A 13,042-nucleotide genomic window follows, 5' to 3' on the forward strand; every position below is an offset into this window, starting at 1 on the left:
TTCTGTTCCAATTCCTCTTTTGAAGTTGCTGTTCATTGGTGTAGTCTTTGGTCACCACGGCCACTTACCTTCTTAAACAATCATCTTCATCATAGTTCACCTTTAGACTTCTAAGAAAAACTCAGGGTGTTCTATTAACATATACTTAGCCTATGTCTAACTTTAAATGCCTGACCTTTCTAAGTTGCTTACTCTAAGTTAATCACTTATCTCTTATATTTTGTTATGTCTTAAACTTAATACCTAAGACTGATTTTCTATTGATTCAACTTGACTGGGTTCTAAGCCAGTCATGGTAGGGACTGTACAGGGGACAAATGAGCAGTACTGGCATGGATTTATCAGTATTGTTCTATGAACACCTGTATCCTACTAATTAAATCTATAAGACTATATCTATTTATCAACTATTCTTTCTATTATTCTCAAAGTATGACAATGTTCTAATGAGAAGCTTTCTAAAAGCCTATTCCTTTTACACACAGTAAGTCAGGATATCTTTACTACCATGGCTGATTCCTAAATATAACTGTTGTGTATGGTTTGAATATTTTATTCGGATCCTTGCACTGAATCCCACAAATGTTTGTTACGGTGCAAACAACAAACATAATTTGTTAATGTTTTATTTCTTTTCTAAAACAAAACAATATATGACAAATTATTGTCCCCACTGTAAGAAAAGCTTGAAAAAGCGTAAAAAACTTGTAAAGGGCCTGAGTGTATCAGAAGAGTTAGTTTATTGTTAGATGAGATTAATTGTAAATAAAGTTAAATGACACAACTAGGAGAATAGATTATATCATATGGACACCACTCCATTTTTTCCCATCAAGAAGCAACAGTTTTGAGGTACACTGACTTGTAATAGGAAACTGCACATGAGCTGGACATGAACTTGTAATGCAATACTATTGCAAAAATAACTAATACTAATTTAAAGTAAATATGTGTAAGGGTCAAATGTAAAATTTGGGAAGAACCAATTTCCAGAAATTAAAAGCAACAGCTCATGGCATATTTCAGTTAGTTCTACTTCCCATAAGTCATTAAATATGTTAAGCACAGGTTAGGGAAAATAAAACAGAAGGAAGTATGGGAGCAAGTATATCTGAAGAAGTGTTTGGGGAAACTAAATGTATATGGTTTAGGAAAGAGATATCAAGAATGGAATATAAATAAAGTACACAAGCTGGAAGTTTAAACAAAAGAAGGGAACTCTTCTGGTTTGAAGAGATACAGGGCAAGGACTAGCAATGGAGAGTTAAAGGGAAACACCTCATGCTGAATATAGATAGAAGTTCCTACATCTAACATAAAGTTTTGGTTTTACCTGGGTGCTACCACTTAACAGCTCACAGCAGAACAATTCCTCAGTTTAAGAGCGTCTGAGGAGGGCCTGAAAGATGATGTTCAGTGCTAGATACAGGCACTGGTGAGGCCGCACCTTGAATACTGTGTTCAGTTTTGGGCCCCTCACTACAAGAAGGATGCTGAGGTGCTGGAGCGTGTCCAGAGAAGGGCAACAAAGCTGGTGAGGGGTCTGGAGCACAAGTCTTATGAGGAGCGGCTGAGGGAACTGGGGTTGTTTAGTCTGGAGAAGAGGAGGCTGAGGGGAGACCTTATCGTTCTCTACAACTACCTGAAAGGGGGTTGTGGCGATGAGGGCGCTGGTCTCTTCTCCCAAGTAACCAGCGATAGGACGAGAGGAAATGGCCTCAAGTTGTGCCAGGGGAGGTTTAGATAGGATATTAGGAAAAATTTCTTCACTGAGAGGGTGGTCAGGCATTGGAACAGGCTGCCCAGGGAGGTGGTGGAGTCGCCATCTCTGGAAGTGTTCAAAAAACGTGTGGATGTGGCGCTTCAAGACATGGTTTAGGGAACATGGTGGCGCTGGATTAATGGTTGGACTTGATGATCTTGAAGGTCCTTTCCAACCTAGTGATTCTGTGATTCTGTGAAGTAAAACCATATACATATCCATGGATTTGTTCCAAAGTGATCCTTTTCATCACTGGCTTGCCTACTTGCGACGAGCGAGGGAAGGCATGCAGTCGACTCAATATGAGTGATAAAGCAAGCTTCAACTTTATTGCAAAACCTTACACATATTTATACACTAAGTTCTACCTTATGCATACTTGTCTTACAATCATTGGCTTAGCTCTAAAGAGTGCATTATCATACTCCTCCTACTTGCGCTTACTGCTACGTGGTCCGGGTTCCATCCTGTTTTTCTTATACAGTGCTGCTTCTTAGCTGTTTACCACAGCTCCTTCTCCTCAAGGCCGAGCCCTGCAGATGTCCAGCTGTTTACCAGCTTCCCAGTGCCACAGCTCCCTCTTCTCAAGGCCGAGCCGTGCAGATATCTAGCTGTTTACCAGCTTCTCAATGCTGCAGCTCCTTCTCCTTAAGGTCGAGCCGTGCAGAGTGATCCCAACATCTCCCCCTTTTTGTTTTTGTATAAACAAAACCTGATGGATCATTCGCAACCCGAGGACTGTGAGAAAGATGGACCCTCTGTACATTCTTGTATCATCCTGTGCCGCGAACTCAGCCCAGCAGTTGGTAGGTGCCAGCTTTACGTGGGCGTCCCCACGGAGGCAACGGTGGCCTTGCCGTACACCAGCCCACTGCCCTTCAGGAATTCCCGGTATTACACATTTGTAGAGGAACGAGTTTCGACACACGTGGCCAGCGAGTGTCGGAACTCACCTCAGTTGTCAGCTTTTAACACAGGGAGCCTATGGCGTATGCGCCCGCTGGCCAGACGTGCTGCACGCGCCACAGCCATCCCGTCTATTGGTTCGTAGGCTTTGTTCACACGGCATTTTTTCATAACTCATCAGTCACATATCAACTTATGCTTAAGTCAATAGCAGAATATTACAAAGCAAAACAATTCTAGCTGTACTACTTCTAGTGATATAAACTACTCCTAGTGATAGAAAAAAGGTACTTGTATAAGGCTATGAAGACCAATATTATATCTTACCAAAGCATTTGTAGTTATAGAACGCTTTGCCTCAAAAGCTTTCCACGTTCATCTCATGATACTGCAAATTTCAGTGTGATTTACCCCTACATTTTCTTTTGACTGAGGTGGCATCCAGATTGTGATGACACCTGATAGTGTCATGATGTGTCCAACGATGACGATGGCGACTGCCCCACCCATGGCCTCACCCACTTCGAGGCACCTGCAAAGTGGGTTACCCATGGTTTTACCCATGGTTTTAAACAGCCACCACCGTCAACCTCGTCCCCTGGTTAGCAGTTGAAAAGGTCCTTTCTCCTTCCGCAAATAATTTAACACATATAAGGCTTTATTCAAACGTTCTTAGGGTAATGTGGTAGCCTCTCCCCCTTTTTGTTTTGAGCGTGATTATCTAACAAAGCTCATTCATTGGGTGTGTAAGATACTTGTTTGAGTTATTAGCTAGCCAAGCATTCTTTACTACCTTTTGAACCATTCCTTGTAGACAATGCAATAAACATGGTACAATAAGCATTAGTATTAAGATAACAAGTACTATAACAACTGCCCCTTTTATTAAGTCTTGTAACCATCCACTTAGGCCCAAACTTGACAGCTATGATTCGAGGTTTAGTGAACTTGTCTGTAACCTGTCCGTTAAGTCCTTCAGTTTTTGTAATTGTTGAGTTACCGACTGTGATGTATCTGTTAAATTCATACAACACATGCCATCAAACTCCTCACACCCGTGCCCTTGGGCCAAAAGTAGGAAGTCGATAGCTGCCCTATTTTGCAATGTCGCATGCCTTATTGAGTCAGTTTCCATTAACAAAGCACTGAGTGTTGCAGAAGTAGCATTGCTTTGTTTCGCTAGCCAACATCCCAATTTATTTAAAGTGGCTAAGCCTTGGGCAGCAGCGACCCCAGGGGCAAGGAAAGAGGTTAGTATGGTTTTGTCCGCAGTCCAAAAATCCAGTTGGTCATTGCACTCTTCCTGATATTTTCAAATCTGTCATCTTATTCTATGCCGTCGGGTAAGGTTCAATATCATAGAAGTGTTGGGAGTTAACAATGTTAGGTGCCCCAATGTGTAAGGACCACCTCTCAAACGGGAGGGAACACCTTGCCATGCATGATCACCACAAATCAAGAATATTCCTTTAGGGAGTCTCATTGGGACAATAGTAGAGCGTGAGATGTTGCTCGTTGTATAATTACACCAATTGGTAGCATTCTGAAAAATGGCTAACGTGGGGTTTACATCCTGTGACCTGGCTATCTTCTCAGTAATTTTCTGCAAAGCTTGGTGTTGATCCTCATTCAGTTGACGTCGCTCTGGAGCCTCCACCGAAGACTCCAGGAGCGGCATCAATGGCCTTAGATCATCATTAGTAATTCCGCAAATATTGCGAACCCACTGTATGTCCCCCATTAATTTTTGGACATCAGAAAGATTTTCTATTTTCGCCTTAATCTTTATTTTTTGTGGGTGGACCGCTGCCCTGGTAATAATCCAGCTCAAATATTGCCATGGTCCCTTTTTTTTTTTTTTTTTTTTTTTTTTTTTTGGTGCTATTTTTAAACCCCGTTTTCCTAAATAGTGCTCTAAGTGCTGTAAAATGTGGTCTGCATTCAATTGTGTCCCTGCTATTAATATATCAACTATATAATGATACATTATTAAATCTGGATACTTTTTCCACACCGGTTCTAGAGCCCATGCCACAAATGTCTGACACATCGTAGGTGAATTTTGCATTCCTTGTGGTAACACTACCCAATGATACTTTTTGCTAGCTCTCCTTTATTTACCGATGGTACCGTAAAGGCAAACTTCTCCGCATCCTCAGCTGCTAAGGGAATGGTAAAAAAGCAATTGAAATATACTCTTCGATTCCCTGCAAAAGAAATGATACATTTGTGACAATAATTACAACGACATAGAACAAACCCACAACACTGTTTTACAAATACGGCATATTGAAGTTCCTGCTCTTGACCGTCCGGGGAGAGCCGCTGAGACAGTCAACGAGCCATCATTCTGCATACAAAAGAGTGAAAGCATCAGCTGGTGGTACGACGGAGTTGACTGCGTCCGTGGGACGTGTGACAAGATCTTCAGGTCTTACTGCCGGCCGTACCGACCTGGCCGGTACCTGCTTCACTCCGTCCCCTCCCTCTCTGCCAAAGTCTCTTGTCTCATGCCTCGCCAATGTTGGGCAGGGTCGTATCTTGACTTGGGGGAAGGATCATCCCAGGCAGCCCCCTCCTGTTGCGGCACGGGTCAGGAGGCGGGGGCCAAGGAGGACTCGCCACCTCCGTTGGTTGCGTTAGCGGGTGGGGGGGCGGGGGGGGTGGGGGGGGCGGGCGGGGGTTGCTCGTTCTCACCATCCCCAGCTCGGCCTCCCTTCTCTCCCAAGGCTGTGGCAGCGGCAGCTGCTGCCGCCGTCCGCTCTGATTTTATCGTCTTTATAGAGTCTCTGACTAATCGCCAGGTTGTTAACACTTTCGCAGCCGTATGATCCTCTTTAGAGGCTGCCTCAAACACCAATTTCCCTGCTTTCTCCCAGGTAGGTAACTCAAAAGCTGTTGCAGAGTCTGCTGCTAGCCCCTGGCTCTTCAAAACAGTCTCCAATAGCAATTGCCATGTTGTTGCTAGCTCCGCTGCTTGCCCATCTCCTTTCGAGACTCGCCCCATTGATCTTTCACATGGGCACACAGGGGAACACTGAGTACATTGTTCTGGGCAATGTTGTCCCGTCTTGCCCTCACATACATCATCGTAGATCTGTTTCTCTGACTTATCTATGCAGCCGGTTTACTCGGTGCATCTGGCACCTCAGGAGGTGCAGTCGGAGTCGCTGAAGGTCCTGGACCCTCTGACTCGGTTAAAAAGGGATTGGTTGAAGACGGTTTAACAGCCTCCTCCATATCAGCTGCAGCTTTTCTCTCTGCCTTTAAGGCTTTTAATGTGTTTAACATCAACTTCCATGTCGTCACTAACTCTGCGGTGGTTTTATCTCCATTCCCAATATGTTCCTATAACATTTTTCCTATCTCCTCCCACGTCTCTGCCTTAAACGCCACAGACGCATCGGGGGGGTACCCTTTTTGGCACCAAATTAGAAGCCTTCTAAGTGTATATTCATCATATTTCAGTCCTCTCTTAGAGAGCATATGCAGCAGGAGTCTGACCATCGCCCCTTCTTCATGCGATGCGTTCTGCCTTTAGTTCTTTTAATGTCTCTAGGATCAACCTCTAGAGCGTCGTAGATTTTATACTGTCTTTGTTGCCTGTGCTATTCGCTTTTCAGTTTTATATCTTTTCATGCAATTAATAACATCTCTCCAAGATTTCATTAATTTTTTGCTGATTTTTCATCATCGATTACTAGATCCCACAAACAATCTCCATAAGAATGCCACTCGTCTACTTCAAACATACTTTCAGGGTCTTTAAAAAACCCTTTCGCTTTCCCTAACGCAATTAACCCAGCCAGATCTTTTAATTGGCTTACTCCCCGCTTTTCTAAAAAGCATTTTAAGGTTTCGAATGCTACCTCTATTTCCATTGCGCGCTACGTTGACCTTCTTAATTATCCAGTCAATTATTTTTGCAGCCTTTTCCCTTGGGTAGCCTTCTTTCGGACGGCGAACCCCTTCTTAATTATCCTGGGTTCAAGCACGGATCAGGCGCGCCGCGACAGCGTCCGCCGATCTTCTGCTCCCTGGTCGCTGCTACCAGTGCTTCTCCGATCTCGCTGTCCGGTGAAAAACAAGGATGGGGGTCCCTGTTCGGGCGCCACTTGCGACGAGCGAGGGAAGGCATGCAGTCGACTCAATATGAGTGATAAAGCAAGCTTCAACTTTATTGCAAAACCTTACACATATTTATACACTAAGTTCTACCTTATGCATACTTGTCTTACAATCATTGGCTTAGCTCTAAAGAGTGCATTATCATACTCCTCCTACTTGCGCTTACTGCTACGTGGTCCGGGTTCCATCCTGTTTTTCTTATACAGTGCTGCTTCTTAGCTGTTTACCACAGCTCCTTCTCCTCAAGGCCGAGCCCTGCAGATGTCCAGCTGTTTACCAGCTTCCCAGTGCCACAGCTCCCTCTTCTCAAGGCCGAGCCGTGCAGATATCCAGCTGTTTACCAGCTTCTCAATGCTGCAGCTCCTTCTCCTTAAGGTCGAGCCGTGCAGAGTGATCCCAACACCTACTTACAAAAATTAATTATCTCTGGAGTAAGAGCAGTGGCAAGGAGACTTCCTAGAGCACACACATTTGGTGAGTAGAAGAGGAACGGTGACAGGAGAAGCAGGAAGAGTGAGCAAACGTGGAAAAACAGCAATCAGTTTTGTGTGAGCTAAAGAAAGGACTGTGTCATTCCTGCAGAGCTGAGAGGACCCTGAATTTCCCTTTTCTTCCTGTACTGCAGTCACTCGGCCTCAGAGGGTCTCGAACCCATGCAGTCATTACACTGTACTTGTCAGTACTACTTGGAGGGCAGGAGTAAAGTCAATGAAAGAGAGTCTACAGAGCGTATGGACTGGGTTATAATCTGTTAGCTTGTTTGTTTATAGCAATGGTGGGGTAGTTATTCCTTACATAAACATGTGTATATTTTAATTTATATTGTTTCTTCAACTACTCTTTTCAGTTAGCTTCCTTTAATGCTTTGGCAACTATATTATTCAGTGTTAAATGGATTAAACTAATTCTTCTCTTGGTCCTGGCAGCAAGCAATAATTCCTGCTCTCAGCTGTGCTGTTCAAGACCAGTGGCCAAAACTCTGTGATTTTTAACTTGCTCATTTACAAACAGGAAGTAAGGGAGGTATTCCAGGGATATAACCCTTGGCTGCACAAGCAACCACAGCTATGAGGAGATCTGGTCCCCGAGGCTCTGCCTTCTTCACCTGCACTGTTGTTGGGAGTCCCAGAACTCTCCCCTACTGCAGAGGCTGGGAGCTGACACTGAGCTCTGGCCACATCATCCCATCCCTCTTCTGGCCAGGGATGCAGCGGCCGATCAACGCTGCCATCACACCCCTCACAGATGGAAAGGTCACAGACTTTGACACAAAGCTGCCATTTTATACCTGTTACACTTGACTGCCCAAATACATGTTCTGTATGGCTCAGAGCTCGTGCTGGGAGGAATGACTGCTGCCAAATTGGCCACCCTATGGCTGTGTGAAACTAGTTGTAAAAACTCAGAGCAGGCCCATTAAAGCTTTGTGACACAAAGCCACTGTAAAGGTAAGTGGTGTTTAAAAAATGTTTATGTAAATATTAATTCACTATGCACTTTTCCAGAGAATGGCTGCGCAGGGTGTATGGTGTACTAAATACATTGTCCCTGTGCTACCTTTGAGAGTGTTTTTCAGAAGTGAAATTATGAAATTCAGCATGACAATATGTTATTCCAGATCCATGTGACTGCTACATTAGTAATTTGATAAAAGAGAGGGTATCTGATTTGCACAAAGCAGAGCAACCGTGACCTCCCTCCTGTCATGCGCAAGCCAGAGCAGTGAGGGGTCCCAGCAGGCAGTGCTCCCCTCCTGCTGGCTGGCACGAGGGGGCTTCTCTTCCTCGTGAACGAGAGCTGAGCTTGCTCAGGGTCAGATCCCCTCAGCTATGTGTAATGTGCTGCTGCTTTGTCTTTCCACCTGCTATATGGGAACAGTTTGTCTGTACAGCACTGGTGGCTCGTGCACTTTCCCTGCTCCCACAGCTGCACTACTGCAGAGCTTGCAGGTGGGAGCTCCAGGGCACAGTGCAACGAGACAAGATATTCAGCTTTCACTTCCTGGTTTAAAATTGTTACAGTCGATTTCACCTTGACATCAGTCTTGCTAGTTTATGTTTCTGTCTTATTTTTCAAAGTGAAAAGGCCTATAATGTTGGACAGGAGTAACGTAGTACTCTTCCATCCATAAAGCAGTATTCTGGATGAGCTTCTATATGAGACCATTTAATGGAGACTGTACTTGAGCAATTCATGTAGTCTAAATAAGGGAATACTTGAACTTAAGTAAACATTTGAGAAGCTGTTTTCAGTAGGTGGCATATTTCTGAATGATAGAAGTGATAACTTACCTGAATATCACATCCATTGTTCACTGTCTAAATTTTATCCCTGCCCAAAAGTTTCTGTCCTTCAGATGAATTACTGAAAAAAAATGGAGGAAATTATAGTACATATGCAATCCTAATAACAATTTGGGTTCTGGTTTTGGCTTAGTGGAAACTGTGAAGGATCACAATCACAAATTGTTTCAAAAAACAGTTTACAAAAATAGCACACGAATACCTGCAGGAGGTTAGACTGCTTTCTGTTTGCAGACAACACATTAACATGTTATGTATTTTCTCTGAAGGAAGTAGAAATTCGAAACAAAGAACTGGAAGGCCAGCTGTCTGATCTAGAGCAACGTCTGGAGAAAAGTCAGAATGAGCAAGAAGCTTTTCGCAATAACTTGAAGACACTTTTAGAAATTCTTGATGGAAAAATATTTGAACTAACAGAGTTACGAGATAACTTGGCCAAGCTAATAGAATGCAGCTAAAGAAAATGGGATTTCAGTGCAAATCAGCTTAAAGATGCACTGTCTCTCTTCATAGGACTGTGTTGGGCTCTGCATCAAAGTTGCACAAAATTAGAAAATGTTCCTCTGAGATGGTTTGTTTTAAATTTGGGTCGTATTTCAATGTAAAATTTAGAACTCAACTTGTAGCTAGTTAAAGAAAAAAACAAAAAACAAACTTGAATTACAAATTACCTCCTTGTACATTATTGGCCATAGATAACTTGAAAGATATTAACAGTAACTGAATGCAATCCTTTTCCAATTATCAATGATGGAAGAATTAGCAGTGACCCAGGTCACATCCCCTTTTTGTGACAGATACAGTATAGGCTATCTGCTGTTTTATTTATTTAAGATATTTAATTGCTGTGCTTTGTGCAAGAACTTAGTGATGACAGCCCTGTATTTTGTTGTTCTTAATTTCTCAGGATACTTTCCAACGTGGAGCAGCAGTGTCATTACCAATTTATTCTTGCCAGGAGTGAGAGTTGCATCTTTAATTGAAACAAAGTTACTATAACTGCTTGTATAAAGCTCTTCCTTTTGGAGTTTTGCAGTTGGTTGGTTGGGGTTTTGTGTGTGTGTGTATACACACACTGGAAGATACCGTATTTCTTTATGGAGCTTACTCTGGTGTTCTACAATATTGTCCAATGTAAGGTTTACTTTTTCATATGAATTCCATGTAATTACAGTGAGATGCTATCTTCCACTTAACTATATTTTGAAGCCAACCAATGATGGCAGGTGAGTCCCCCAGGGAAAAAAAAAGGCAAAACTCCCCTGAGAATTTTAAATGTAAAATTTGACATGCACAGACAACAAGAAATAGTCAGTTGTTTGTTTTCTGCCATGATACATATATCAACTATCTATGTTCAATTAACTGTTAACCTGTTCTGCAGGACACTTTTTCAGAATGTCACATGAATTTCAGGTTTTCTGAATAATGGCTTATTGGAAGCATTGTTTATTACAAGATTGCATTAAGGGCATAGAGCTATTGCAAGGGATTACTTGTACACTGAACTTGTCCAGCCAAGAAAGCTGTTTCTAGAAGTTTTCTTGTCATAACAAATTGAAATGGAGACATGTTTACTAAATGTTAACTAAATGTTTAAAAACAGGAAATCAAATACAGTTATCCTCAGTGAGCAGGTTTTAAAGTTGTTTTGATGTGATTTTAACAGACTTTTGACAAACACGCATTTCTTTATAAAATAGGGGTTTTTTTAAAAAAAACAACTCTTTGAAAGGTAAGCCAAGTGTCATGTGTCTTGCATCAAAGTACATTCTTGCCATAAATCGCTTGTAATAGTTGAAGAGGGCCTTTTTAAAACGTATGAATGAGTGTCAGACTTCAAAGTCGAAAGATGCACTGACCTTTGTTTGCTCCACAAAGTAATTTGAATGTTAAACATTAAATCTAGCCACTTATTAAATTTATATAACACAATTTTCTCCACTTGGAGACTGCTATTCAAAACTAGAAAAGATAAGTTTGTTTTTATGTGTGTACTGTGTGTATACACCATATAATACACACAGGTTCTCATTTATATCAGAAATACATGCTTTATTTCTAAAATACTGGAGTTTTTTCTTTACCAGTAATTTATCAGGTGTCCTCTGACTAGTCAGGAAAATGGTTTAGGTCAAATGCTAAACCATCATGTATTATACTGTATGTAATATACACAATGTTTAAGTTTTCTCCATATTTTTAGGGTATTTTCTCAACTATTTTATTTATTAAAGGGGTGGGGGGAGCTTGGTTCAGTGTGCTACTGGTTAAAAACTTAGTGGTGAGCTACATGTTTTTCATTTATTTGGTGGATTTTAGATGGTGATGTGTATATCTTCATCAGGTCCAGATTAGCAGATACAACAAATTTACCTGGGGATGTTTGGGCCTGATTCTCTTGTCACTTGCACTACTGTAAACCAGATGTGTCCTTGATGTGATGTCAGCAGCATTCAGTTGGCATAACATCTGTGGAAGTGGAAGGAGAATCTGTCCTGTGGATGCTCAGTGGACAGAAGAAAGAATAAAACCACAGAAAGCTGATGATGGAATAAATGTAATATTATTTTTAATTATATTATTATTGACATTTTTAAAGATATGATGTCATTTACATGTGGGTAAATAGTGGACAGAAATATTTCCACTTAATTTTTGTGAATATGTGTGGTACATGAGTATTTCTATGTATACGTACACACATGTATATACAGAACATGGAAAAATTTAGATGTGCACATTTTAAATATTTTCCTATTGAAATTAAATTTAAAATTGGAAATTGATATTTGAGAATTTCTTTTCTCAGTAGATATGCTTTCTTTCCTTTTTTAAAATAATGCAATTACTGAGGGCTTGCACCTTTGAATTCCCAAATATTTGTCAAACATAAATATGGGTTAAGGTGGACATACGTGCACATATAAATAAAATCCTATTGCTAAGAGTATTTTTAATGTTTATTTACAGTAGGTGAGTGTTTAGAAATTGTGACCTAAAGTTATACCTACTGTAGCCTCTCCATTTCTGTTTTAAGATAAAAGTTTGCCTGTTTGAAACATTACTTTTCCTAGAGACAGGTATTATGCATTGTATCTATCTGATGAAACTTGTCATTAAACCATGACATATGGGAATATGTATACCAGAAAACAGTGTTTAGTACTATAGCATGAAAACATGACTGTGAACTTGCACAGGAGGGGAGAGCAGTCACATCATGTATAACTTGTTATATGACAACTACAGCGTTGTAAAAAAAAAAAAGAATTACCCAAAAAACTAACAAACAGAAATACCCGACAAAAAAAAAATCCAAAAGAAAAATAAAAAATACGGGTTTTATTTTGAAATACACTTTCTGTTCTCTGGAGAATGTACTTTTAGTCTTTATTTTTTTCTTAAATCTTTTTCAAGTATGTGCAAATGATAGCAGCAGCTACCTTAATCTTTCAGGTGCTACTGGAATTTGCATTAGCATGTTATGTTGTGAAATCATGACTTTGACATAAAAGATTTATATCCCCATCTGGATAGTTAGGTTTTGGAGTGTCTTGTTCATAATCCATATGCCTCAATGATCCAGAAATTGCATTTTTCTATGTGGTCAAAAAGTAAAAAATGTGAATTAATCTGTCTGTTACAGATTGGGAATTCCTTTTCCTGGCTAATATATCCAGGAAAGAGGAGAACAAAATGAATTGATAATGCAGAAATGCTGTTATAAGGTCTCTAAGAAAATCCATTTTCAGGTATAATAAATATATAAAGGGCTAAACCAGATGTAACACAAAGTATTGTTTAATGCTATTGGTGGCATTCCCAGAATAATCCCTTTAAAGAAAACTCTGCAAGAATGAACAATGTGTCAATTAAAGATGAATATTTTGGGATGTGTCTTTTCAGTTGTCAGTTGTGGAAGGTTTCTGATTTCTGCTCA

The 13,042-nt window shown here is 40.9% G+C and overlaps 1 protein-coding gene across 1 annotated transcript in view; it reads left to right on the top strand.

Moving 5' to 3' along the window:
- Positions 1–9,753, top strand: part of LOC309415135 (homer protein homolog 1-like) — a gene marked incomplete at its 5' end in the record, with an annotated part of 101,244 nt that extends 91,491 nt beyond the window's left edge. The window contains one exon of the mRNA XM_082012579.1: positions 9,369–9,753. Within this exon, the coding sequence (XP_081868705.1) occupies positions 9,369–9,557 (189 nt within the window). The 3' untranslated portion in view covers positions 9,558–9,753. The remainder of the gene's footprint in view (positions 1–9,368) is intronic.
- Between the last annotated feature and the right edge of the window lie 3,289 nt (positions 9,754–13,042).

This window comes from Phaethon aethereus (genome assembly GCF_964289735.1).
Source record: "Phaethon aethereus genome assembly, chromosome: W".
In the NCBI taxonomy this organism is placed as follows: Eukaryota; Metazoa; Chordata; class Aves; order Phaethontiformes; family Phaethontidae; genus Phaethon; species Phaethon aethereus.